General features: G+C 58.6%; 1 protein-coding gene across 1 annotated transcript in view; it reads left to right on the top strand.

Annotated features, from left to right (window-relative positions):
* IFFO2 (intermediate filament family orphan 2) overlaps positions 1 to 23,374 on the top strand; it is a 46,851-nt gene extending 23,477 nt beyond the window's left edge. The window contains exons 2-9 of the mRNA XM_052659622.1: positions 11,076 to 11,136; positions 12,420 to 12,515; positions 13,680 to 13,820; positions 15,085 to 15,224; positions 19,602 to 19,722; positions 19,837 to 19,929; positions 20,766 to 20,896; positions 22,253 to 23,374. Coding sequence (XP_052515582.1) covers positions 11,076 to 11,136; positions 12,420 to 12,515; positions 13,680 to 13,820; positions 15,085 to 15,224; positions 19,602 to 19,722; positions 19,837 to 19,929; positions 20,766 to 20,896; positions 22,253 to 22,358 — 889 coding nt within the window. The 3' untranslated portion in view covers positions 22,359 to 23,374. The remainder of the gene's footprint in view (positions 1 to 11,075; positions 11,137 to 12,419; positions 12,516 to 13,679; positions 13,821 to 15,084; positions 15,225 to 19,601; positions 19,723 to 19,836; positions 19,930 to 20,765; positions 20,897 to 22,252) is intronic.
* The last annotated feature ends 3,978 nt before the right edge of the window (positions 23,375 to 27,352 follow it).

Raw genomic sequence — 27,352 nt, forward strand, 5'->3', positions numbered from 1 at the left:
GAGATGAGGCAAGCCCCCAAAGGCTCATTTGACTGTCCCGTGTGTCACCAGGTGTTGGAGAGGGGAGTCTGGTTTGGTGCCTGGGGGTCCTACCTGGTGCCCGGGGCCCTGGCCACCCCCACCCCGCAGACCTGCCACCCCGGGCTGAGCCGGCCGATCTTCACGGCAGCAGAGACAGCGTAGAGCCCACGTTCCGCAGCTCATCAGTGCCCATCCGTTGGGCTGAGAGCTCGTTTACTGGGAGCCAAGCTCTGGGCTGAGCGTGTGGCGGATGCTGACTCATTTAATATACCAGCTCTGCAAGGCGGGTGCTCCCGCTAGCCCCTGCCCTAAGACGGGAACCAGGCACACGGCAGGTTCGGGGCTTTGCTCCAGCCGGCTCTGGGGGCGGGATAGACAGCAGGCTGTGGGCATGTCCGTCTTGGCCGGTGGAGGTGGAACCCTAGGGCCTTTCTCCACCTGGGGACCCAGGAAGTGAGTCAACAGGCTAAGCGGCCGGTTTCCAAGTCAGTGGCTGTGACCCAGGGTCGCACACCAGTGCTGACCCTGGCAGGGTCATTTGGGGGTGTTTCCTGAGCAGTGTGCTGGGGGAGACACGGTAGGGCGTGGGGTTTATAGAACCACTGCCAGGCTGCTCAGACGTGGGAGTCAGGTGGACCTGGGCCTGGCCTGGAGCAAGGAGGTTCCCCTGGGCCTCAGTTTACTCACCTGTAAAGTGGAAAGGGTGACGCCTGCCTCACAGAGCTAGGGTGAGATAAAATGACTAGCCTAGCACAAAATGAGCATTTCACAGTGAGAGCAAGTCCTCCCTTTGTCCAGGAGAGGAAAGTCTGATGAGAGAGGCAGAGAAGTGAACACTTACAATGCCCCAGACGTGAGGAAGGCACGTGCCAGGGCTGGAGACGCTTAGATGGGTGTAGTGGCTCCTGGGGAAGTCCTGAGGGCTTCCTGGAGGACGTGATGAGGTGCTGCAAGCCTGGAAGAGGCTGGAAGCGGTGTCCCAGAAACTAGACGGTGGCCTGCGCTCTGGGAAGCAGGTTCCTCCTCCCCAGAAGATGCTCGCTGAGCCGCTTCTCGTAGTGGCCTGCTTGGCCGGGGAGAGGGGGTCAGTGCCACGTGGGTGTGGTCTGTAGACAGAGGCGCTGGAAGGAGGGCACTGCCTCCCAACCCTCAGGTCTGGGTGACGGGCATCCACAGAGCTGCCGGGTCTCCAAAGGGGTTTTCAGTAAACGGCACCAAAGCGGGAGTGACGCTGGCCACCTGGGTAGATATGGATGCTGGGTAACTGGAACAGAAGGCTGGTGTAAACAGCTGGAGCCTGGGATGGACGTGGGGGCACATGAGCAGGGGCGTCTGAACCTGGGAGAATGACCTTCAGTGCCTGCCGGGTGACCCCACAAGACCAGGGGACCCCTCCTGCCTTAGCCTTGCCTGCTGACATGGTGGTCCTTGTCAGGACAGACCTCTAAGCCTGAGCAGCGCCCCTTCCTTCCCGGGGCCTGTCGAGGGGCGAGGGGGGCAGAAGCAGGTTGCTGGCTGGGTTTTGCCGGCCGTGGAAGCTGCGGAGTCAGCATCTGGCTCTCTTCCCTCGGCTGCCCCCTGCCCCCGCCACGTGCCCCTGTCCCAGCCAGGTGACAGCGGCATCTAGCTCATTCTCCCCATCGCATCCACGTGATGATTACAGCGGCACAGAGGCTGTGGGGTCAGCCAGTCCTGGGTTCAGGTCTGGCCCTGTCACTTGAAGTGTGGCCTGGGGCCACGCTCCCAGTCTTTCTGACCACTGGCAGCTGGGAGGTCACGAGGGTGAAGCCACTGACTGCGCCTGTCGTCACAGGTCCGTTGACTAGTTGCAAACAGCCCTGCGAGGTGGGTGGTCTTAGCAAAGCTCAGAGAGGGCTGGCAGTCTGTGCCAGGTCACACAGGGGCAAGGTGTGTATACAGCTGGGGTTTGACCCCAGGACCTCTGACTGCAGAACCGCTACCCCTCTCCACCACACACACGGGCTTGAACCCAAAGGCTGATGTCCCAGCTGGCTTCGACTGTCTTTGGTTCATGAGATGGCTTTCCTGATGGCATGGGGTGTCTGTCCAGGCACTGTGGAAGTTGTTTCTTGGCCTGACTGGGGGAGCCCTTTGAACTTATCCAGTCTGACACCATTGCATTAAGAATGGGAAAGTGAGGCTAGAGGAGGAGAAGGGACTTGCCCGAGATCACACAGTAAGTCTGGGCAGAGGTAGGGCCGACACACTGGGACTTTCCTGGGGGTCCAGTGGCTAAGACTCCACGCTCCCAGTGCAGGGGCCCGGGTTCGATCCCTGCTCAGGGAACTAGATCTCCCGTGCTGCAGCTCAGAGTTCACGTGCTGCAGCTAAAGATCACGGATGCTGCAACTAAGACCTGGCGCGACCAAATAATTTGTTTCTTTTTTTAAAGAGAGAGAAAGGACCTGGTGCCAGGTAGCTTGCACTGACGCTGGCTGCCTCGTTGCCCGAGGGGGTGTGGGCCTGGGGGCTGCGGTCCAGTGACAGACTTGCCAGTTTCTTCCTCCCCCCCTCTCAAGGCCTGGTGACTACCCGTGGAGCGCCCCGGAGGCCTGCCAGCTGCCCGGTAAAGGGTAGCCGTCGTCACCGGAACAGGCAGGGAGAGTGGGAATGCCTCCACGCAGCTCAGCCCTGCCGTCCGTTGGTCGGACTTGCTTTCACCGCCTGGCTGGGAAAATTCTCCTGCCAGCCCCTCTCAGTTGCTTCTAGATCCACAGAGGCTCGGGGCAGGGTGAAGACGTGTCCCTGCTTGGGGGGTCTGGGCCTCGCACACCCGCCTGTCGCTGCCTCTCCCAGACAGGGCCAGGCTGGGCCACGCCAGTGCTGAGAATGGCCCTCGTCCAGCAGGGTGCATGTGTGCCTTCGCTCGAGCGCTTTTAACATCCATGAAGCCTGCAAGGTAGGGCTGCTGCCGCCTTTTCACAGAGGGGAAACTGAGGCTTCCAGCCGGGGACCAGTGGGCGCTCTGGGGACGCTGCAGGGGCAGGCGGCCTGCTCGGTTTGCTGCCCTGCTCAGAGCAGGCTCATGTCACCTTTGATTCCGTCGGGCCTGAGCAGCTCATGGCACGCGCTCCAGAACCGATCATGGAACGAACGAGTGGACAAAGGCCAAACCAGGCACAGGAAGAGAAACAAACATCGTGCGTTAGCGCCTATATGTGGACTCCAGAAGCATGGTATAAATGCTCTTATTCGCAAAGCAGAAATAGACCCACACTGGACAAATATATGGATACCACAGGGGAGGAGGGCGTGGGAGGAACTGGAGCCTGGGGTTCACGCTTTAGCAGGATTGACGTGTGAGTGCGCTGCGTGCTCAGTCGTGTCCGGCTCTTTTGTGACCCTGTGGACTGTGACCCTCCAGGCTCCTCTGCCCATGGGATTTCTCCAGGCAGGAATGCTGGAGTGGGTTGCCCCTTCCTCCTCCAGGGGATCTTCCCCACCCAGGGACTGAACCTGGGTCTCCCGGGTTCTTTATCCCCTAGCCCAGGGAAGCCCGTACCCTGCTGGCGCTGTGGCTGAGACAGATAACTAATGAGAAGGTGCTGAGCAGCGCAGGGAGCTCTGCTTAACGCACTGCGGTGACCTGAATGGGAAGGAGGCCCGAGGGGGCACCTGTGTGTGCAGACAGCTGATCTCTCTGCCGTGCAGGAGGCACCAACATGACACTGTGAAGCAGCTCTTGTCCAATAAAAATCAACTAGAAACGTGCGCTGCCACCCAGTCCTGGCTTGCTGGTCACGGGCGCTGAGGGCAGGGGCCAGTGGCTCGATGCCATCACCCCGGGTGACTCGGTGGCGGTGGTGATGTCCCTGGGGCTGTCTCTTTCTGGCTCTGAGGAAGGGCCACATTCAGGGTGTGCGGGTCTTATCTAGAGGGACTCAGAGATCGTATTATGGACCAGAGGCCCCAGCAGAGGAAGGGCTTGCTGGGTTCATGCAGTGAATTAGCGACAGAGCTGGATTTGAGCTTGGGTCTCCCGCCCCTTCTAGCCCAGAACCCCCTCCTCCACAGGGTGCTACCCAGCGGACCTGAGACCCCCACCCACCCTGAGTAGCCTTACACAGACCGCCCTGTTGGGAAGCCCTGGAGGCAGCTGCTGTTTCAAGCGCGCACCCACGAGTGCACATGCGCGTGTGTGGATGTATGTGTCTGTGTGTGCACACACGTGTGTGTGTGTGGTGCCCACTTGCTGGGAAGAGGCGCACACTTGATAACGTGGCTGCTCCACCCAGCCTATCACCAGCTCCCAGCCTGTGCTCCGGCCTGCCTGGGCCATTACCACCCGCCTGTAATGGAATCGGCTGCCCTGGTTAAGTGTTCACATTAAATTAATACCTCCTCCGCGGAGACAATGAGTTGGCATTTAATTTGTGTTTCCCTCTGAGCAGCAGAGTGCAGCTGGGCAGCTGGGCCTCTGATGGGCACTTCTGGGAGGCGTCCCTTTTCCCCGGATCAGGGGCTGGGTGCGGACTGGAGCGCCAAAGTCCACGGGGAAGGAGATGGTGAGCATGGGGGAGGCAGGGCTGGGAGGTACCCATGCGAGCGGGGCTCAGGGGGCCGGGGGCCTGTCCACTCACAGGCTGGGGGCCCGGCCTCTCCGGTGACTGGAGAGAGAAGGTGCGGTGTACCGAGCAGGGAGTCAGGGGCCGCGGAGGCCCACGTGAGTCCGCGCTGGGCTGCCCACCCCGCTGCCGCCGCGCTCTTGCTCATCTGTGTTTCTTTCTCTGCCTCTGCCGTGAACTGTCTGTGGTCTTGGACAAGGAGGGTGGCGTGGAAGGGGGCAGTTGACCCGGTTGTGAATTTCTAGCTCTCTAAGGGGCTCAGTAGAAGTCAGCGGGTAGGGGCCTGCCGAGCGCCCGCTCTGATCTGTAGCCCGCTGGTTTCCATGAGACTGCATTTGAGGAAGGGTCGCCCTGGTCTGCCTGGTCCTCCAGCTCAGACGTTAGTCTAGACAAGGAGCTGGCACTTGGGGCCCCGGCTCTGCCATGAGGCTGGGGCAAGGCATGCCCACGCGGGTAGGGCAGGGGCACCTCTCTGCATCCGTGGGCGGGTGGGCAGTGCAGAGACGGGCAGGTGGGCAGCATGGCTACAGCAGGCCCCCGGCTGGAGTCACATGACATGGGGTGAGCTCCTCGGGCCCCGGGTGCAAACTGCCCTCCGCCCACCTGCCCACCGCCGGAGGCAGGGCCCACACTTGGCCCCAAATGAAGTTTTCCACCCATGGCTCCGGCCCAGCCTCACCTGAGCTTGCTTCCCATCACCTGAGTGAGCTGGCTTGGGCGTGCCGGTGGCTCGCCCTCCCCGGCAAGGTGTGGACCATTCCTGCGGCGCCTCCCAGCCCCCCGGAGGCCTGGCTGCTGGAGCCAGCCGTGGGATCCTGCAGTCGGAGTTGAGCCTTGGTGCGTCTGCGGTGTACTCTGTGTGCCAGGGGAGGGGCTGGGCATTTGCAGCCACACCACTGGACCCCGTGTGTTCTCACAGCCTCAGAGGGGCTGCGCTTCCCGCCCAGAGAGGGTGGCTGACTTGCCCAGAGTCACACAGCCAGCCAGCACCAGGGACAGCATGCTAACCCAGTCTCCCGCCGCCCCCCTCCCTGGGGTCCCCAGGACTTTCTCCCCAGAGGCCCCCTGGGCTGCCCCCGGGACTGCAATGGTTTTGCGGGGGCTGCACCCGCTTTCCTCTGGAGCTGGAGCCCCGGAGCCTCTTTCTGTGACCCACAGGAAGTGAAGCAGCTGTGAGTCAGTCCCTCTGCCAGTGACTTCAGCCCGGCCTTCCGCCCCTCCGAAGCCAGGCTTTGTGGCCCCTTTCCTGCGGGTCTGTCACCCCGAGCTTGTGGGGGCAGGGAGACCCTGGCCCTGTCGTTGGCTGGGGGTGGGGGTGGGGGCTGGCCCCTCAGTGCCTCCCCTCCCCCCAGCAGCCTGCCCAGACTTCCCGTCCATCACGTGGTCCAGTGGTGGCTCCACAGGAATGCAGGTGACCACATCTGGCTGGGTCTGGGGGGGCTGGGGGGCGGCCGTCTCCACTCCTTCTGCTAAGACGGTGGCTGAGCCTGTGTGGATGCCGGGGAGGCATCTCTTCCCACCGCCCGCAGCCCTGACCTCCCTGCTCTCCTGCCCCGGCCTGGAGCTGCGGAGAGCAGGACAGATACGCTTTCTCCTTCTCCCGGCCCGCTTCCGGTCTGGCCAGCTCGCCCCACAGTGCAGGGCCTCTCCCGGGGGAGGGTCTGGAGCCAAGCGGACGGTCGGAGCTGAATGGCGAGGCCCCCAGGCTGGGGCTCAGACTGAGGACGCCGTCCAAGCGGCCCCGGCTGGGGAGGGCGCGAGCCACCTGGGTCACCCATCCATCTGTCACGCAAGTGTGTGTTCCTCGGTTCTTTGTCTCGTCACAACAAAGATTTGGACACTTGCGTGACACATTCATTCAGCAACTCCGTTCAACAGCTGTCTGACTCCTTGCAAGTGAGGCTGGGGTTAGTGCAGGGAGCATAGAAGTAGTCATCGTGAACTGCTGGGGAGGGGCCAGACCCCCGCTTTAGACCCGACCCCTGCAGCGCCACTCTGTACCCCCTTCCCCACCTAGAACTGGCGTCTCCCCCGCTCTGGGCCCCGACAAGCCGGGCGCAGGGTGCCCGAGCCCTCTGGAGGGGGTTGCTGGAGGAGCTGGCCTTGCTGTCTGCATGCACGTCTTCACCTGTGGGCTCCCCGGTCTGAGCCTGGAGTGTAGGGGCAGAATGGCTCTTCTTGAGCGTCCCCGGGGGGTGCTGGGCTCACACTCCGTCTCCTTTAAAGATGGAGATACTGAGGGCCCAAGCGGTAGAAGCAGATGCCGGGGTTCAGACTCAAGCCGTTCGGCCGGGGCAGGGGAGGGCGCCCGCCCCGCTGTCCACGCCCTGGGCAACCCTGCACCTCACTTTGCTTTGCTTTGTACTCAGAGGTGTGGTCTAGGTGGATTCTGGGCCCTTTCAGCCTTTGTTTCTGGAAATTCTCTGAGTCTCTTGTTTCTGTAGAAGAGCACTCCCCCTCCCCCAGCCCCGCGGCCCGCTGTGTGATTCCGGGGGAGGGGCCTCGTGCTTGTGGACTGTAGCATTTTCATCAGTCCCGTGGAGATGCTCTAACCCGGCCTAGAGGTTCCTGTGAAGCTGAAGGCAGGCTCTGCGGGTGGCGCCGGGCACCCTGTCCGCGCCCCGTCCGCGGGGGCCGCCCGGTCACATCAGCATCGGCACCGCCATCACCCACCCTGCCTGCTTCCTGAGCATCCACAGCCGAGACCGCTGTGAGAGCCGTGGCTGGAGGGCGTCCGCAGGTGCGGAGAGAGTGGGAGGATGCTGGGGCCAGAGAGGGTCCCCGTGGGCTGCTGGGAGCGAGAGCCAGACCTGGGCCTGAGCACGCCTGGGCGTGGAGGAGACGGTGGGTGGTCTGCCGCTGTCCCTGGCATTATGGGCTGGCTCCATGGATGAGATGCCGCTGCCAAGCGGCCCCGGGGACGACGGCGTCCTGTGGCCTGCCAGGTCAAGCCTGGGCTCAAGGAGGGAAAACCAGGGGAGTGGCTGCCTTGGTTTGGAGGAGAGATGACATGTGAGACAGGCCTGGGAGAATGGATGGATTTCAGGAGGCTGAAGTGGCAGGAGGGAAAAGGGAGTCAGGTTGCCTCTAATTCTGTCTCCTCTGTCTGTAAAGTGGGGGCCACCCTTAGGGCAGGATTAAGTGATAGTTCATCTTTTATGTGTATGTGAAGGCCCGGCATGGTGTTCACCACCCTGAAAGTGACCAATAAATGTCCTTCTCTCCACTCCCTTCAAGAGAAGATAGAGTTTGGAAGTTTTTTGAGCTGGTGGGTCAGGGAAGGCAGAGGTGGATCCAAGCGATCCGGGCTGTCCTGGCCTTGGCTAGCATTGCCCGGGTGCGCTGGGCCTTTATTTTCCCACCTGTGAAACAGGGAGGCGGTCTCTCTGCGGCTTCACGCCCACTGTGCGCTCAGCAGCCCCTGGCCCACTGTAGGCGTGTCCCCTCTTGGTGGCAGCTGGCTTCTCCCTGGCTTCCTGCTGGCCTGTCTTTGCTTATGTTGGTCCCGACGCCTGAAACTCCCCTCCTGCTGAAACCAAGCTCCTGTGAGCAGATCCAGGGCAGGGGAGGGGATGGGCCTGGGAAGCAGGTGTTGGAATGTCCTAAAGCCCACAACTTGGGTGACCAGTTTCTGGCTCAGCTTCACGCTCCTTCCCCCTCGGCTGAGTTGCCGTGAATGCAGGGCATCTGGGGCTCCTCGAGAAACATCACTCATCCATCCTCTCACCCCAGTCCGCCAGAGCAGCTGAAGGGCAAAGCGTTTCTGCACTGTCAACATGGAAGCGGGCACAGCCAAGCTTTCCTGCCGAGGGCTGGGAGGGGAGGTCAGCGAGGGCAGCGGCTCAGTCTGTCAAGCCAACTGCTGTCAACACACAGGGGTCCTTCCTGGGTCTCCTGGGGCAGGTGCACCGGCCGTGCGCCCATCCAGCTCTGGAAATGAAAGGCCGATGACATCACTTGTGCAAGCTCACCTGGGGTGCAGCTTAGCGAAGTGAGGGGGCCCCCAAAGCACCTTCCGCTGGGGAGCGCGTAAGAAATGAGCCCCACCCCAGACCTGCTGAACCGACTCTGCACGTGAGCGCGGTCCCTGGGTGACGCCCACGCTCGTCCCATTTGAAAACTGGAGGCTTGAGAGCGTGAGCTTGACTTGAGTCCCATCCCTGCTGACTGGTTGTGTGTGGCCTTAGACAGGTTACACCTCTCTGAAACTCAGGTCTGTCATCTGCAAAATGGGTTTGGGGAAAATGTCTTTACAGGAGAGGGTTACGAGGTCAGATGCAAGCCAATGAGATGTGTCCAAGGCACTGAGCCCAGTGCAGGGGACTCGAGTGGTGCTCGCCAATCAGTGGCTGCTGCTACTGCGACTCCTGTGTCTGAGGATCCAAAGACGTGGCTTGTGTCCTCGCTCTGCATTGATCTGACCTGCTCTCCTTTGCTGGGCCTCACTTTTCCTGTCTGTTCAATGGGTCTGTTGACCCGCTGCCCCACCTTCCTCACGAGAAGTTTGCTTCCAGGAAAAGGAAAAGTGAGAGGGGGCTGGCCTCATCCCAGAGGCTCCTCTGAGAAGCTGGTGTGTGTGTGTGTGGGTGAGATGCCCCCAGGTGCCCACATCCCATGCCTCGCTGCCCCCCTTATCTTGCTGTTGCTGCAGGAACGCAGTAGTGAGGCTGACCCTGGGGGCCAGGCTGCGGTCAGCGCCCTCCCTTGGCCCCGCTCTGCTCAGCAGCTTTGGAAGGCAGTCCCCTGCCCCCCTCAGGGCAGTGTGGCCAGGAGAGATGATTCAGCTCGGGCCCTGTATTCTGGGCCTCAGCCTCGCTCGAGGGCAGCCCCGGACACCCTGTGTGCTGGGCAAGCTGAGGGCAGCCTTGAGCTTCTCCCCACCTGGGGTTCCTGTTCCCCAGCTGTTCCTTGGACTCATGGCCCCGCCCACGACATGCTGGGTGACCTTGGGCAGGTTCCTTTCACACACAGGCCTCGGTGTCTCCGTTTGTACCACGGGAGTGTTCCATGAGACGATCCTGCCCGGGTCAGACTCTTAGACTCTCTCCCTGCCCCTCCTTGGTTCCCTCTGTATCTCTCATCCACACCAGGACGCCCACCCAGCCCCGCTGCCCACGGAGTTCTGAACTCTGCCTCCCGCTGCTGATCGAGGCCTGGCCGCTGCCGCCAGGGGCTGGTGTAGACCAAAAGGAGGGGGGAGCATGTGTGTCCTCTGGGAGCCCTGCCCGGGGTGTCTGTGTCTCGTGTGGGAAAGGGGAGGAATTTTCCTCTGTGTGTGCAAACAGTATCCGTTTTCTCTTGTTTCCAAAAGCCGGTGACGTAACCCGCTCTTCAGCCATCCCTCCCCTCTGGCCTATTTTTAGCTGGCCCTGACAGCATCCTCAAGGCTTCTGCCTGCTCTGAGGCCATGTAGGGAGGCAGCCCCGGGGTGAAGAAAGAGAGAAGCCCCCGGTCTGTCTGTCCCGTGGCTGGAGAAGGGCCCGCTCCTCTGGGGCAGCAGGGCCATCTGGGTCGGGGAGGGGGTCAGGGCTCCCTGGGGTCCACGGTCCATGGGGAGCCCAGCAGGGTCTCCAGCACCCGATCTGGAGCCCGCAGCCTGAGTCCTGGCCCCGCCTGCCCTCACCCTCCCTTAGGCATGAAATGTGCTGTGTCCAGCTCTGCGACCCCATGGACGGTAGCCCACCAGGCTCTTCTGTCCGTGGGGATTCTCCAGGCACGAATACTGGAGTGGGTTGCCAAGCCCTCCTCCAGGGGATCTTCCCCACCCGGGTATCGAACCCAGGTCTCCCGCTTTGCAGACCGATTCTTTACCATCTAAGCCGGCAGTGAAGCCCAGGCATTAAATAAGTGAGACTTATATCTTTTTGTGTTTTAATGTTAAAAAACAGACCTGGGTTTGAAGTCCAACCTCATCCCCTAACTAGCTGTGTGTCTTTGGGCAAGATATGTAACCTCTCTGAGCCTCAGTTTCCTCATCTGTAAGAAAGGGATGATAACAGCTATGTGGGAGGTGTCTTTGTTGGTTAGGGTAGGTGGCAGGACAGGTTGACTCTGAGATTGCAATGGTTGGCACGAAAAAAGTTTGTTTCTTGTGGATGCAAAGGAGAGCCTGAACATGGTGTTGGCTGTAGCCCGGCTCCTGAGAACAGTCTCAGAACCGCGTCTCACAGGAGCGGAAGGGGCGGCAGCATTCGTCCAGCACCTTACACCGTGTGCGCACAGGGGCGGGGCGGTGGCCCGTCCCGCCACGCCTCCCGGCGGGGCTGTGCTATGCCTGGAGCCTGGCATCATGCATCTGCCCACCGGCCCCTGCCTGGGAGCTCCGGGACACAGGCGGGGCTGGAGTCCCTGCTGCACCTTCCTCAGCCAGCGCGGGGGCGGTCCAGGGTGGATGCTGGCACTGTGCCTGGGGGTGGGCTGCCCCGGGGAGGCCACCCTCTGACCGCCTGTCCCTCTTGGCTGTTGCAGGTGGGAGGAGGAGCTCGCCAAGCGCGTGAACCTGCAGACCATGGTGGACACGCTGCAAGAGGTAAGAGGTCCCAACCGGGAGGGGCTGGGAGCAAGCCACGCGGTCGAGGGGCGAGGCTGGGGGCTGGTTCCCAGCACAGCCTCTGGGCTGTGTCAGCTCAGCCTCTCCTTTGTGGGGCCGGGGGCCTCTCCTACCTCCCCTGCTTCGGGGCTGGGAAGGCATCCCCGGCACGCAGTTGCAGAAAAGCCTGGGCACAGGAGCCCCATTGCTGTCTCAGCCACGCAGGACTGGACTCAGGGCCGAGTGCCTCGGAGAGGGCGGGGGGGCTCGTTGCCAGGTGGGCTCCCAGCCCCAGGGGCGCTCTGTGGCAGGTGTGAGGACGGCCTCTGGCTTTTCTGGCTTGGTGGCTCTGTGCTCTGGGCCCTGCTTCACACGGGCTGGCGGTGCACCCTGGGGAGCAGACGTGACCTTCTCGGCTCTGTTCTCCTCTCAGCCAAATGGGCACAAGCGTGGCAACCCCGTGTGAAGCCGTGGATGGCTCTTTTTAACACTGAAAAAAGTCGCCTTCTGATAATTAGAGCATTGTTCATCTACATAAATAAATAACCAAAGAAGAAAGAAAGAAAATAAGCATTGATCTTCTAAGGAAGTTAGAGAGGGATTAAAATAATGTCCAGGAGACATTAAAAGACATCAACGTCAAGGAACGGTTAAAATAATGCGTAGAAGGAAGAGGATGAAGGTTCCCTGCCCCCCAGCCCTGCTTTCTTTTGTGAGAAAAGGTCTTTTTACTTTACAAACGTAACATGGTCACGGGCCAACACTTGGAAAGTTCAGAGAAGCACAGAGAAGAAAACGAAACTTAGCCTCCGGTTCTCCTGCCCCCTGTTGCTGAGTCAGTGCGTGACCTTCTGGGCGTTTCTGGGTTCGTGTACAGCCCCTGGATGTGCATGCTCAGTGAGGCTGACACGCGTGATGCTGCCATTCTGGAGACCGGAGATGGTCACATATTGGCACTTTGACATACATTGACCTGCTATTTTGACCCACAGGAATCGCTTTTATATCCACTTTTTCTCTCAATGTCTGCCATGGATTTTTCCATCCAACGAACAGTTCTCAGAAAAGAATTGTTTTAGGCCGAGGGGTGAAGTGAGGGCTGAGCGGGGAGCCAGGCTGGGTCAAGGTCTTGGCTCCCTTCCCCTGGGGCACAGAGGCACCCGGCATGGTTGGATGTCAGGCGTCCATCCGGGCTCTAAACCCAGGTGTCCGGCCTCTCCGCCTCACACTGGGGAGCCCACCCAGCACCCCCTGATCCCCTCCCTGGTCTCCGTCCCTCGTAGGCAGCGCAGGAGGCAGAAGCCATCCAGGAGGAGATGAACGAGAAGATTGAGCGTCTCAAGGCCGAGCTGGTGGTGTTTAAGGGGCTCATGAGTGACGTAAGTGCCTCCGGCTGCCACCCCCAGGTGTCATGAACCCCCCCCCCACCCCCCCACCCATCATGCAGAACGCTTCATTCACTCCGAGGCTCCAGAGCTCGGCTTCTAGTTAGAGTCCTGGCTGGCTGCGTTTGACCTGTGAGGATGACGGATGCATCGGAGATCAGGCCCCCCTCCCCGCCCCTCCCCTGCTTCCTGTGGTCTGAGTAGAGATGCATTAATCAGCTGCTTAACCCATCCGCCCGCCCCGGGCTCCTCTGACGGCCTGTGTGCGTTCGCTCCGACTCTGTCAGCTCACCAGCGTGGGGGTGGGGGACGGGGGCGGCCAGGGGCCTCCGTGTCTGGCGCAGGGGTTGCCGATGGCAGGCTGAAGGGGCCCCCAGGTCTGGTCTGCGCCGGGCCGAGAGGCTACCTGGGCCAGCGGCCTTCCTGAGGTTGCTCTGTTGAGTCGGGACTGGCCGGTGTGCGCGTCCTTGGGACAGTCGGAGCCCCTCTGAGTCACTGTGGGCGGGGGCAGCTGTTGGCAGAGCAGCAAGGGCCTCCTTCCTGCTGGGGACCTGGTTTCCTGCCACCTTCGGGCCGCGGGCAGTATGTAGAGAAAGACTGCAGGAGGGAGATGGAGCCCAGGACAGGTGCCTCCGCCGGCCGTGGCTTCTGGCCCTGGGCGGTGTGAGGCTGGGATGGCTGGAAGAGGGCAGAAGGCTCCCCTTACCGGGGTCTGGGGGACCCCCACCCGTCCAAGGTAGCCCCCACCGTCAGCCTGGGAGGAATCTTTGTTGGGGAGAGGTGGGGCAGACCCGCCGCGGGAGCAGGGTGGCCTTTCAGCGCTGGGACGCGTCTTTCTTTTTCCCTCGTTCCGACAAAACCAACACTGACGCCGTGTCTGCTGAGAGGATGCCTTCCGGCCCTTAGGGAGACCGGCAAACACAGTCTTCCTTGGTCCCCACGGCACCTACGTCCCCCGGCCCCTTGCCCCGAGCCCGAGCCACCGGCCCGACCCTTCATGCCCAGCAAAGGCTGCAGGGCCCCCCTCGGACTGCGGGGACCTCCTGCCCAGCACCTGGGGGGTCTCCCCACCCCTCTGCCCAGCCGGAGCCTGGGGGTGCCTGCCCCACCCCTCGCTTGGCCCCCCAGCTCACGTAACCCCTGCTATCCCCCCTGCAGCCCATGACAGACCTGGACACAAAGATCCAAGAAAAGGCCATGAAGGTCGACATGGACATCTGCCGCCGGATCGACATCACGGCCAAGCTGTGCGATGTCGCGCAGCAGCGGAACTCGGAAGACGTGTCCAAGATCTTCCAGGTGACGAGGGCCGCCCCACTCACCAGCCGGCGCTGCCCGCTGCCCACCCCGGCCACCCTGCCCCGGGCCCCTCACACCCCGCCCATGTCCCTCCCCGGCTCCCCAACCCACCCCCAGGCAGCCTTTGCCCAGCGCTCCGGCCTCCCAGGAAAGTGTAGAGTCAGGGACTGCATAGACTCACAGGCACGTGCAACTCCGTCATCGAGGCTGACCGCTTCATCCTATGTCCGAGGACACCACTCATCGGGGGGTGGGGGGCGACGTGCCGGGCTCCTGGAAGAGCATGGCAGAAGAACTGGGACGAGGACTCGGGTCTCCGGACCTTCCAGGGCTCAGTCTGCCTGTCCACCTTGGGCCCCTTGCCCTGCCTCCTGCCTCTCCTGGGAGCAGGAGCCGCGGACCAGGGCTGTGGTCGGGGAGCCCTGGCCGGACTGTGGGAGCCTAGGCAAGCCGGCCTGAGCCCTAGCCCTCGGGCCTCAGAATTCAGAAGGGGAACTGTTGGCCTGCTGACTCTTCTTTCATTCCCACATTGAGACTCATTCAGTCCCCCACTTCCCTACCCCCAGCGAGCAAACGTCTGTGTCCAGAGTGAAGGCGATGGGTTACCACTGGCGCGTGTCCTCCAGGGAGGGCTTGGGGGCTGTCCAGGTGCCCAAAGGGCATCTGCCATTCTCCAAAGGCTGCTTCTTGAGTTTGGGGTTGTGGTTTGGCTTTTGCTCGAGCCCAGAGCAAAACAGCGTGCCGTTGGCTTTGAGTGTGTGGCTCTGGCTGTAGTGGGGTGAGGCCTGGGCTCCCCTGGGTGCCTTCCGGCTGCCCCTCTGTGGGGAAGCAAGGGCCCATTCAGCCTGCATCTGGTTTGTCGCGTCTTGTCTGCTTGGAGTGGAGGAAGCTCGCTGAACCGGGGCTGCCTACCTGTCGCCTTTGCATGGGAGCAGGAGGGCTCTGGGAAGCATGGAGCCATCTGACCTGCATAAGGGCTTCTGTGTCTCTCCGGGGAGCTCTGAGACATCCGGCCGGCCGAATCTCCAGGCCTCCCAGGGCAGGGAAGGGGCTAGGCCGTCTGTTCCTCTGCCCCGCATGCCTCCGCACCTCACGCTTCCTGCTAGTGCCACCTGCTTCTTAGAGGACCTGCACCCTTCCTGGCAGTGGCCGCCCCAGCCACACTCCATCCATCCCTTGGGACGCCACCTCCCTTCCCAGTCCTCCCCGCCCCCCATTCCCGCAGGGCTGCCCAGTGATGTTGATCTTTCTCCTTCTGGGTCAGGTGGTCCCCAAAAAGAAAGAGCGTAAGGTGGCTTCCGACGATGACATCTCCGAGCAGGATGGGGAGGTGAACCGGTTCTCAGACGACGAGGTCGGCTCCATGAACATCACGGATGAGATGAAGCGCGTGTTTAACCAGCTGTGAGTATCCTGGCTGCCCTCGCGCCCGGGGCCCCTGTCTGTCTCCCCAGATTGCCAGGGCAAGGGGCGCAAACCGGTGCCCTGGGCTGGCTGACAAGTAGCCTCCAGATGCTTTGTTGGCCAGCGTGATGTTCTGCGAGAATCTGGATTCATTTTCAACATTTAGTATTTGGGAAGTTTCACATTTTCAGAAAAGGCCAGACTGGTAATAGCGCTCATTTCTGTTTGGTTGCTAAGTTGCGTCCGACTCCTTGCAACCCCATAGACTGTAGCCCACCAGGCTCCTCTGTCCGTGGGATTTTTCGGGCAAGAATAACCGCAGTGGGTTGTCATTGCCCTCTCCAGGGGATCTTTCCGACCCAGGGGTTGAACCCACGTCTCCTGCTTGGCAGGCAGATTTTTTACTGCTGAGCCACTGGAGAAGCCAAATAGTGGTCATATTTGTGGACAGTTTTTTTTTCCCTTAAGTTACGATATAACTGACATGGTAAGTTTATTTTAGTTTCAGCTATGCAACATTGTGATTCAGTATATGTATATATTGTGAAATGCTCACCACAATAAGCCTAACATTCATCACCATACAAAGTCAAAAAAATTTTTCTTTTCCCTTGCGTTAAGCGGCGGCCTGGGTTAGTGGCAGAGTCCGGGCTTTCGTGTGGTCAGTGGTGGGCTGGAGCCGGTTTGTGCCAGCTCGTGAAAGCTGATGTCTGCCCACTGCAGGCTCAGCAGTGGCACGCTAATAGCTTAAATTTTGCCACGATGGGACACTAGCTACCCGCCTGGGCTTCCTGGGTGGCTCGCAAACCTGCCTGCCGACGCAAGAGACGCAAGTTTGATCCCTGGGTCGGGAAGATCTGCTGGAGAAGGAAATGGCAGCCCACTCTAGTATTCTTGCCTGGAAAATCCCGTGGACAGAGGAGCTGGACAGGCTGCAGTCCATGGGGCCGCGGAGAGCCGGATATGACTTAGTGACTACAGAACAATAAGTAGCAGCACCTGGGCAGCCCGCTCTGGTCTCCGCAGACAGCTGGTTTGCTGGGCACTAGCTGGGCCCGCTCTGGTCTCTGCAGACAGCTGGTTTGCTGGGCACCGGCCGGGCGCGGCTGTCTGGGGCAGGGACCCACTGTGGCCCTGGTTATTCCATGCCACACTTGCAGTCCTGACCCACCTCTGGCTCGCGTCCACGTGGCATCCTGCGTGGGGTGGGGAGGGGAGCGGCTGCAGGCATAGGCTGATTCAGCTCAGGGCCTTGCTCAGACGGCAGGCTGGGGCTGCGTCTCTGAGTCTACTTCCCCCTGCCCCACGGGCCTGCCCTTGCCAGCCCTCTCCCCAGAGTCCCCTGCCGTTGGTACCCTGAGCCCTGACCCAGGGCTCCATCTTCCCTCCCACTTCCTTCTCCCCCCACCCCCTGGTCTCTGAGCCTCACGGCCGAGCGTGCTTTCTGGCCTGATGTCCTTCCCCGGGAGTCCTGGGTGTCCCAACAGCAGGGCTGGATTTTAGCGCTTGACTCGGATGGGCCGTCACCACCCATACGGCGCCCTACCATCATACTCGTTTCAGAAGCCAGGGGCTCGGGCCTCTCCAGACCCTTCCTGCCAAGCTTGGGGCTGGCCCAGGTAGTAGAGTCCCATGCTCACTCCGCCCAGCCCTTCATCACAGATGAGGACGCAGCTCAGAGAGGGCAGGCGGGTCAGGACAGAGGTCTGACCCCAGGATCTTGGTCCAGGGCCGGCTGTGTCCTCAGAGAGATTTCCCTCTTTCTGTCTCTCCTGCCACGCCATACCCACCCTTGACTCGGCAGGGAGATAGGAGTCGGACCCGGGCGGGATGGTTTGCATGACACTCCCTTGAAACAAAACTGAGATGGCGCTGTGCTTGCGGAGAGCAGGGGTTGGTGTTTTGAGGGTAACAAGGAGGCTCCTAGGCTCTTGATCCATCTTTCAACACCCCCCCACCCCTACCCCTTCTCATGGGCTTCCCAGGTGGCGCGAGCGGTCAAGAACCTGCCCAGACGTAAGAGACGCGGGTTCAATCCCTGGGTCAGGAAGCTCCCCTGGAGGAGGGCGTGGCAACCCACTCCAGTGTTCTTGCCTGGAGAGTCCCATGGACAGAGGAGTCGGACACGACTGAAGCTACTTAGCGCCAAACACGCGCCCCTCCCTTCTCACGTTCTCATCTTTCGCTGAGGAGAGAGAACCCTTGGGCAGGTCTAGGTTTTCTGAAGGTTGCTGTGGGCATTCTTGAGTGTCCAGCTGAGTTTAGGCCCCAGAGACCCTGGCTGGGCTCATTCAGTTGAAGTAAAGGGCTTCTTTGAAGAAATTGTTTCCCAGGTTCTCACCAGGTCACCAGGAATCCACAGCCTGCCCAGAAAGTGGGCGGGCCGGGTCGGGGGGCGAGTGGACTGCTCCTGGGTCCATGTGTGCTCTTTGCCATGCTGCAAAAACGGGCACCTGAGTGTTGACAGGTCTGAACTGGGCTTAGTATTAAACCCATCAATTAGATTGATCTGGTTGTCAAGCTGCCTAAGTTAAAGCAAAACGAAACTCTCTGATCACCCCTCCATACTGGCAGTTCTCACCAAAGCCATCAGGCCACACCCTGGGTGGGGCCCTGGCCCCCTCCCACCGACCTCTCCCTGGTTCCGGGCTGAGACCCAAGGCAGAAGGTGCCACGGGCCAGTTCCTCTGAAGTCTTTGAATAACTGCGCCCGAGTCAGGGCTGTTTTGTTTTGATCAAAATCAATTGCTTGGGCTTCAGATCCAGGAGTTCCCTGGTGGCTCAGACGGTAACGCGTCTGTCTACGATGCGGGAGACCTGGGTTCGATCCCTGGGTTGGGAAGATCCCTTAGAGAAGGAAATGGCAATCCACTCCAGTACTCTTGCCTGGAAAACCCCATGGACAGAGGAGCCTGGTAGGCTACAGGTCCATGGGGTCACAAAGAGTCAGACACGACTGAGCGACTTCACGTTCATGTTCAGATCCCGGAGAAGGGGAGGAATCTGCTCCTTTCTCTGCACCATGGCCACGCCTCTTCCTCGGTCCCGCCCCCCACATCTGGGGGGCCGGGCCCCCTCTTCTGAGTCCTTCCTCTTGTCCAGCTTCCTGTCCTTTCTCCTTCTCCATTACTCAGCCAGGGTTGCCTTCTGGTCCCAGCTGCCGGGAAGGAAGTGAAATCAGCAGTCCAGTATGCGATGCGGTGATGGGTCAACCTTTGACCCGGGAGCCTGCCTGGAGCTGTCTGGCCAAGGGGTGGGCAGTGCCTCCCAGGGCAGCCGGCCGGGTCCCAGCTCTGGTCGCCGGACGCCGGGAGCCACCTACAGGCTCCTGCAGGAACTGCTTTTTGGTGGGGAGCCGGGCTCCAGGGGCGCTGTGGACAGCGCTTTTCCTGAGGTTCTTGGGCCCTGCCCAGTGGCCCCAGCAGGTTGGGAGCGGTGCACTGTAGGATCCAGAGAGGAGTTGAAGGAGTGAGCGTGGGCAGCAGGGAGAGCCCTGGGATGGGAATCAGGACTTGGGACTCACATCTGCCTCTCAAGCGACTTACTCCTGTAGACCTCAGCCTTCCCATCTGAATAATGGGTGTATTGGGCTGAATTATTTTTTTTTTAATAGTCCCCTGCAGTTGGGGTAACCAGTACATCTGCAGAACTCCCTCAGTCCCAGATACACCTGCACGGTCCATCACCCTATTGCCAGTTCTAGTGAATAGGGAAGCCCAGAAATCACTGAGCATTTCCATTCAAATCCGATTTCCAGCATGTATTATTCTAGAAGTTTCCACCTAATCCCTCTGAGCCTCAATTTCCTTACCTGTGAAATGGGACTAACAATCATATTGACCTCTTAGGACTGTTGTGAGGATGGAATGAATCACACTTTGATATATGCCTAGTCATCGGTCCTGTGGGTGTGCTTTGATGGAGAGGAAAAAGCCATAGAGAACAGAAAGATCTGGCTTTCAGCCCTAGTTTATTCTTTCTGAGCTGCAGTTTCCTCATCTGTAAAATGGGAGCAATATACCCACCTTTCTAAGTTGCAGAGAAGATTATATGAATCATCTCAGGTATAGTAGGGGCTCGAGCAATGAGTTGTTAAATGAATGGAAACCATTCACAAGACGCTATCTTTAGTCTTCATTAATGAGAGACTGGCATTGTTAGGAATATGCAGTTTAACTTGTATCCGTAATACATACGTACATTCTGCATTGGAAGAGCTGCGCTCCGTGGAGAAGGCGCACGTCCCCTTTGGCTACTGCTCTCGTGGTTTTAGACAGCCACCTGGCAGGCCCCTCCCCGTGCCCCGTGCTCCCCCCCTGCCCGGGCCCCTGCAGCCTGACTGTTCACTCATGCCCGCCCGTCCCCCCCCCCCCCAAGGCGGGAGACCTTTGACTTCGACGATGACTGTGACAGCCTGACGTGGGAAGAGAATGAAGACACGCTGCTGCTCTGGGAAGACTTCACCAACTGCAACCCGAGCCTCGACCTGCAGGGCGAGGTGAGCTGGCAGGCGGGCCCCGGGGGCGCCTCGTTCCTGTGCTCCCCCGTCCCTCGATCTTTCCCGGCAGCCCCACCACCTGGTTAAGCTGTCCGCCCTGTTCCGTTTCTCCAGCAAGAGGAAAACCTGGGCAACCTGATCCACGAGACCGAATCCTTCTTCAAGACGAGAGACAAGGAGTATCAGGAGACGATCGGCCAGATCGAGGTGAGGCGCCCGCTTGTGCATGTCCCCGAGCGACCCCCGAGGCCCCCGGTGATGTCCCCCACGTGACCCCAGAGGCCCCTGGTGACTAAGAACCCATGTGCACAGGGGCTGGGATAGCAGGGCAGGCACCAGGATTGGGAGTCAGGAGACCCACTGATTCTCCTGGCCTGGTGCTGGGCAAGTCACCCCTCTCTTGGGTAGGGCCTCAGTTTCCTAATCTGTAAAATGGGGGTAGTGATACCTGTCTGCCCCAGAGAGGTTTTTTCTTAAGTTGTTTGACTGATATGGTGATCTCAAAATAATGGGAACTGACATTTGAATGATATCAAGTGACACTGGGCCCTGAGCCCTTTAAAAATACACCTTTGTTGGTATTCTCATACCCTGTGTGTGTACCCGAGGGGGACCTAGGTGCCTACACCCTGTGCAGTGGGCACTGTGTACCCATTTTACAGAGGAGATGAGGTCAAAGAGACCAAGTGACTTGCCTGAGACCCCCCAGCCAGGAAGCGGCCTGCAAGCCCAGTTCTCCCTGCTCCAGAGCCTGTGTGTGTGCCTGGCACACCTGTGTGTGAGAGTCAGCCATTGTCAGGCGGGAGGAAGGGAAGCCCGGCTCCTCCCCGAGGGATGGAGCCCTTGGTTGAGGAGAAGGGTCAGAAGCGTGAGCCCCCTTTTCTGACGCAGTCCGCGTGAAGGAGTGCCCAGGCCAGAGCTGCTGGGGGCTACCCCAGCGGGGGGTGTGGCGCCGTGGGATGGCCCGGCGCCGAGGGCGCGAGGTCGCCGCGCGGCTCGCTGTGAGGGTGACCTGCGCTCTCCCCCGTGTCGGCTCTTCGCAGCTGGAGCTGGCCACAGCCAAGAGCGACATGAACCGCCACCTGCACGAGTACATGGAAATGTGCAGCATGAAGCGGGGCCTGGACGTGCAGATGGAGACGTGCCGCCGGCTCATCAAGGGCTCCGCAGACAGGTACCGCCCGCGCCGCCTTCCCTGCGCACGGGCACGCGCCGCCGCTGCCCCCGCGGGCGTGTGGCGCGGGCTCTGGGCTGCGACTTGCGGCCTGGGGACTCCGTCCGCCGGCCCGGCGGTCTGGGCGTCCCGTGACCGTCAGCCACCTACCGCGTGCCTTACACAGCTACGCTCACGTGGCTCGCACAGCCAGCCTGTTCCCATCGGTGTGGGACGGTGGAAGGCTCCTTTGAGAAGTTGTGCTCTGTGCAAGGCTCTGGGGATACAGCGATGAGCAGGTCACAGCCTCTGCCCTCCAGGAGCCCACGCCCCACTTCCTGCTGAGCTGCTGGGTGGGGAGGTAGGCGGGGCTTAACATGGGTCCTGAGGAAGCAATTTTCCTTCCTTTCCCATCTTCTAACCTAAGGGCACATGAGCTGGTCCCCAGGAGACCAACACACATCAGGCCTCCTTCCCTGCCAGCACAGAGACAGCTCCTGCCCTTAGGGAACACGCAGCTTTTCGGGGAGTGTGTGTGTGTGTGTGTGTGCAGTTGCTGTCATGTCCGACTCTTTGTGACTCCATGGATTGTAGCCCACCAGGCTCCCCTGTCCATGGAATTTTCCCGGCAAGAATACTGGACTGGGTTGCCATTTCCGTCCCTAGGGGATCTGCCTGACTCAGAGATCAAACCCGCATCGCTGGCATTGGCAGGCGGGCTTTTACCACTGAACCACCTGGGGAGCCCCCGTTCAGGGGAGAAAGACATGTTAGTGATAAAATGACAAGTAACAGCGCTTGGCCTGAAGCACAAATATGTCAGTTATAATCATTTCTCTCATCATGACGGTGTTCTTGCACCGTTTGGGCCGTAAGAGACGGAGAAGCGGGGGAAGCTGTGTGTGTGTGGGGGGGGGAGCTGAGCATGTTGCCCTCAGCTCACTGATTCCCAGAACCCGCTTCTGCTGTCCCCACTGTTTGGACAGAGGAGCACGCATGCAGGCAGGGTAAACAGCTTGCACTAGGTCCCCCGGCTCAGCAGTGATGAGTTGGAAACTCGAACCCAGTGCTGTGAACTGCTATTCTCTGTGGCCTCCCTTTGGGCTCTGAGTTAGTTGCCCAGATGATGGGAGTGTAGGAGCTGAACTGGACCCATGGTTCCTGCTCCCATGGAGCGCTCAGCACCAGGGCGTTGCACGAGGTCTCGAGAGCCTTGTTTAAGCCCTGAACTTCGAAGACTCTAAGGAAAGCAGAGAGGGTGGGTCTCGGTGAGGATCCCCCGCGGAGGCTAGGTTTTCCAGGAGGGGCTGCTCCATCCTTCCTGCTGTCTGCCCCAGGCTGCCCTCTGAAGTCTCCTGTTCTGTTGTGCCCTTCCAGGAATTCACCATCCCCAAGCTCCGTGGCCAGCAGCGACTCAGGAAGTACAGACGAGATCCCGGACGACTTTGAGCGGGAGGCGGACGTGGAGCCCATGGTCAGCTGATGACTGAGGCACGCCCCCCACCCCCCCAGCCCGTGCCTGGTGGTCTTGGCGATGGGGCCTCTGCCCGCCTCTCCCCACGGGGCCAGGAAGTGGGGCTCCCAGCCCTGACCACGCAGACTTCCGATGCCCTCCCTTCTCTGGAGGCCCCCAGGGACCGCTGCTTCCTTCCTTCCTTTCTCCGCCCACCACCAACCAGTGCCCCCTCCATCCACCCACCCAAGGAATGGTGCTGTCAATTTCTATTGTTCTCCACATCACAAATGCAGACTTCTGTCCGGACGATGCAGTGTTAACTGTGCCTTTTCCCTTCAGCTGAGCCACTTTGAGCTCCAAAGAATTATTCCTAGCAGGTGTTTTTATACAAAACTCTAAGGTGAGGGCGGGGGGGCCCCCCCGGGTGTGGTCAATGCCTTTTTCTACCCTCCCACCTGCTCCTCTGATTGGCCATGAGCTCTGCCTTCCCGCCCCTGCTGGAGTTGAACTTGGGATGGTCCACCTCCCCCCCAGGAAGGCGCTGCCTGCCTTCACCTTTCCAGGCCTGGGTGGGGACTTCCCGAGGGCATGTCATTTACTGAAGGGGAGAGAAGGCTAGAAGGAGGGAGGGAAGGACAAATTTTTCTTTTCTTTTTGGATCGAGTGGCAAAGCAGAGGGAGAAGGCACTGTGGGGGAAGGTGGAGCCTCACTGTGTTTAAACTACTATGCAAAAAAAAAAAAAACAAAAAAACAAAAAAAAGCAGCTTGCCTTATACCATTGTGGGAGGCGGGCCCTCTCCCAACTAGCTCCTTGGTTTTCCCCTGGAGCTGGGAAGGAGGCGGAAGCTAGGGTGATCTCTCTCCCTCTCTCTCTCTCTCTCTCTCTCTCTCTCTCTCTCTCTCTCTCGCAGCCTCTGCGGGTGAGCACTGACTTGGGAGGGGGTTTGGTCAAGGTTGGTAGCGAGGTGGGGGTCCCGAGGACCTCAGCCACCTGACTGCTTGCTTTCTAGGAACTTCCGTGGGTTGGGGAGGCGGGTGGGGATTGGGGGTGGGGAATGTCTTTTTATTGCCCTGATGTTGTTTTTTTTTTTTCCCCAGCCAACAGTAAGGGGTTATAGATCTGAAATTTCTCTGTGAGAAAGTCTGGAGGGGGCCAGGCCTGGTAGCCACCGCCTCCTCCAGGGAGCTGGGTCAGTACTGCCTGCCAGCATCTTGGTTCTCCACTGTGCCCCAGCTGCCCACTGTTTGGCCATCGGCGGGCACTGGAAAGGGAGGCAGCGGGGACTGCTGGCAGAGGAGGTGGCCGGAGCGGGAGCTCGCCTGAGAGCACGCTCATGGATGGACATACGCTCACCTCTACTGTAATTCACTGCTTGATTGATCCGTTGGAGAGTTAATCTGAGCCAGTATCTCTCCAGACTTGAGTGGACCTGAGTCAGAGGGCATTGTGTGGAGGCCACCCTCAAGTCTCAGCTGGGAGCCCGAAGAGCAGGCTTTACTTTTTTTTTTTTTAGTGTCTTTTTGGACCCACCACTCACTACTACCAATCCCCTGGTATGATTGGGGATTTTTGGTTTTGTTGGCTCAGGAGCTCCCCCTGGAGGTCAGAGGAGCAAAATGTGCCCAAGGACCAGAGCTCCTTACTACCCCACGGCCTGTGTCTGCAAGCAGAGGAGGGGCTCTGAGTAGATCAGGCCTCCTGTCTTTCCTCCCCAGAGGACCAGTGATTTGTAAGGGCCTCCTCTCTCTTCTGTTTCCCCACCTGTTTTGCAGTCTTAAAACCATTGTATATAATATTCATATTATATAAATATATATATATATATATGGAGAGAGGAGAGTGTTAGTGATGGTGTGTAATTTTTATTTATGAACTTGGTGGCCTTTATTGTGAATTTTTTCCTTTTTCTTTTTTTTTTTTTTGCTTTGTTTTGTTTTCGTGGGAGAACCTCCTCCTGGTTCCCCGTAAAAGTCTGGCTGAACGTCTTCCATTCCCAGCATCTCTTAGCCAGATAGTCCCTCGTTAGGTACGTGAAGGGACGAGGTTTCGGAGGAGAGATCACCCACATCTTCTCCTTCTCACTGACCCTTGTTCTAAAGGTTACAGGGTTCAAACAGATTATTATTGTTGTTATTGTTATTGTTGTTTTATTTTTATTTTAACCAAAGGTTATCAGAGCCAGTTGGGCTTGGACCTCAGCTGCTGAAAAGATTTTCCGTTTCCGGGAGGGTGGGAAGCCGCCGCCCCCCGGGCCTCCTCTGCCCAGGGTGGGGGAGGCATTGAGTGCTGTGGGCAGGTGGGCAGAATGGAAGCCTGCCTCAGGGTGGTGGGAGGGTGACAGAGTTAAGACAGTAAGCAACAGTAGAAGTATTTAGGGGGTAACTAAGGTTCCTGCGGTGATTGCTGTCCAGTAGTATTATTTTTCCTTCCCGCCTTGTATACATAGGATATTTGTCTTTGGGGACTAGGGTACTCTGAATTTATCTAGGAAGTATGGAAGTGGCAGGAGCCAGGGTCAGATGCTGGCCAGAGAGATCCGTCCTGCTGGTTTCCAATAGCTGCTCTCCCTGGGGAGCAAGGATTTGGGGCTGGTGGATGGGGGGACAGCAAGAGTGTTAGTGCCCTGCCTCCCGGGTGTGGTCCTGGGCTTTAGCCTGGCTGCCTCCCTCCCCACTAAGTTCTTTTTTTGAGTTAGTTGCCAGTGGGCCCCGCTTGCCCCCTTTGCCATGGGCTCACAGCTTGCCAAGAAAGACCCCAACGCTCGCTGGGGCAGCACCAGGTCCAGTTGGGACCAACTGGTCCGTCCTTTGTAAAGATGTAAATACTTAATTTTGGTTTTCTATTTCTCAGCCCAGTGTCATATTGACATTGGTGTTTCAGATTTGTTCTCAGATGGGTTCTCCTGTGCTGCCCTCTTTTGCTCTCCTATTTTGGGGGGGTTTATAAAAAGAGAGGATTGGGGAGGGGCAGGGAGAGTAGCTTCCTTTGGGCTCCCTGATTGTGGAACACACACGCACACACACTTCTGAGATTCTGAACAGGGAAAAAAATGATTGACAAGTAAACACATTTTGTTTTCTTGTGGCAATATGTCTAGAGGTCTCTGACTGGCCTGTCCATCATGGACTTAGCTCCGTGGATGGAGCTCAGATGACCTGGAGAATCTTTGGCTTGGGATGGGGGGAGAGGGTGTGGGGCAGGGGGTCATATAAGGTATAACTTAAGCTAAATGTAATCTATTTATAAAGCAAGAGACTCTCATCTATTTTTATGAAAGGAAAGGTTTTTTTAAAATCTAGGGTAGGCAGTTATGGTAGCCCAGCATTTTTCTGTGGACAAGATGCATGTTGCTGCTGGATTTAATATAATCAGTACCCCTCACCTTTTCTCATCCTCACCACCTGCTCATCCATACCCATGGGCGGCTTCAGCAGCGCAAAGGTCACCCCTCACCCCATTTCTCTGTCCCTTGATCGCCCAGCCCCCTGGCCATTGGAAGGCCGGGGTGAGGGCATTTGTGGTAGTGGCTGGGCAGTGGGGAATTCAGAATGGAGTAGGGTGGTGGGAGGGAAAGGGGGTGCTGGGCGGGGGGCAAGCTCTGCTTCAGAGGGTGGGCTCTGATTAGTTGCTCCGACTCTGGTCGGCCAAGATCCATTGCCAAGTCAGCTGTATTTGGGAGAGAGCTGAGAAATGAGTGGAAGACTTCCAGGCTCGGGGTGGGCTGTGTGTTAGGCTCGGGCAAACCCCTCACCATTCCCCCTGCCAAGCCATCAAAGCAGTGAGGTAAAGGCACCCTCCGCCCATAGACTCCTTCGTGGACATTTTCGCATCTACCTTATTTTTAGCCCTGTCCGGGGAGACTTTATATCCTGAAGTCCCATCCCACCCCACTGTTGCTGTTTGTCTGCCAGCTGGGTTTAGCGTCAAGGGGAAGGGGGGGTTTATACTCGTTGAAAGACTACTGACCCTACCGGAAACCAACCTGTTTACTGTATTGTTGTAAATATCATGCCCTTTATATCCTGTATATTGGCTTCTTTTAAATAAAGTGAAATGTCTTAGAATTGATGCTTTTTTCTTTTTAAATTAAGGATAAAGTGATGGGGGAGGGGCAAGAGGACACAGGCCACATAAACACTCAAAGTCATTGGCCGATTAGTGATCAAATAGGGAAATTTTACATCACCTCACATCTCACAATAAAATCTTTGGAAGCAGTTAAAGCAGGAATTATACCTATTTCATAGAAGGGGAAGAGAGCCAGAGAGATCACAGCCTGAAGAACTAGCACAGCCTGGTTTGGAACTGGGGGCCTATTGATCATATTGCCCTCTGAATCTGCAAATTTTCCATTCTCTGGTGGAGCAAGCTGTCTTGTGCCGTCTTAATTAAGTGACTAGTATCCGTGGATTTTGGTATCTGCAGGGGCTCTGGGAACCCGTCTCCCACCAGAGGAGGACTGAAGTTTCCTTCCCCACTCCCCACTCTTTTGTTTAAATTCTCCGAAGTGCCTTAAAGAGTGTGGCCTCCCAGATAAAGAGGAGTGATAATGAAATAAGGAGGAAGTTCTAAGGCGGGTATTATTACCCCCACTTTACAGACACAGAACTGAGGCCCAGGAAAGTTACGTATCTTGTCAACATCACAGGGAGAAACCACGATCAGCATCGGAACTCTGACTCCTAAGCAGGTTCTCGGTACACACCGCTGGAGAAAATACTAACAGATACATTACAAGAGAGCGTTGGGAAAGTTGTTAACAGTCCTTAAGGAACAGAACGGGCCCCTAAGATTCCATCCTCAGAACTTCAGAATCTGAGTTGTCAATAAGGTTCACGTGTTCGTGCAAACAACGTCCCGGAGAGAACATTCAAATTTTGGTCCGGGGCGCCAAAATAAAGCAGAGGAATAAAACGGATTCCGCGTCCAGAGCTTTTGAAGGGAAGTCCGAGCGCAGATTGGTTCGGGTTTTATCTTACATTGTAATCTGCAAGGAAGTAGACCGATTTGTCCAAGCGC

Source organism: Budorcas taxicolor, chromosome 2 (assembly GCF_023091745.1).
Source record: "Budorcas taxicolor isolate Tak-1 chromosome 2, Takin1.1, whole genome shotgun sequence".
NCBI classification, from domain to species: domain Eukaryota; kingdom Metazoa; phylum Chordata; class Mammalia; order Artiodactyla; family Bovidae; genus Budorcas; species Budorcas taxicolor.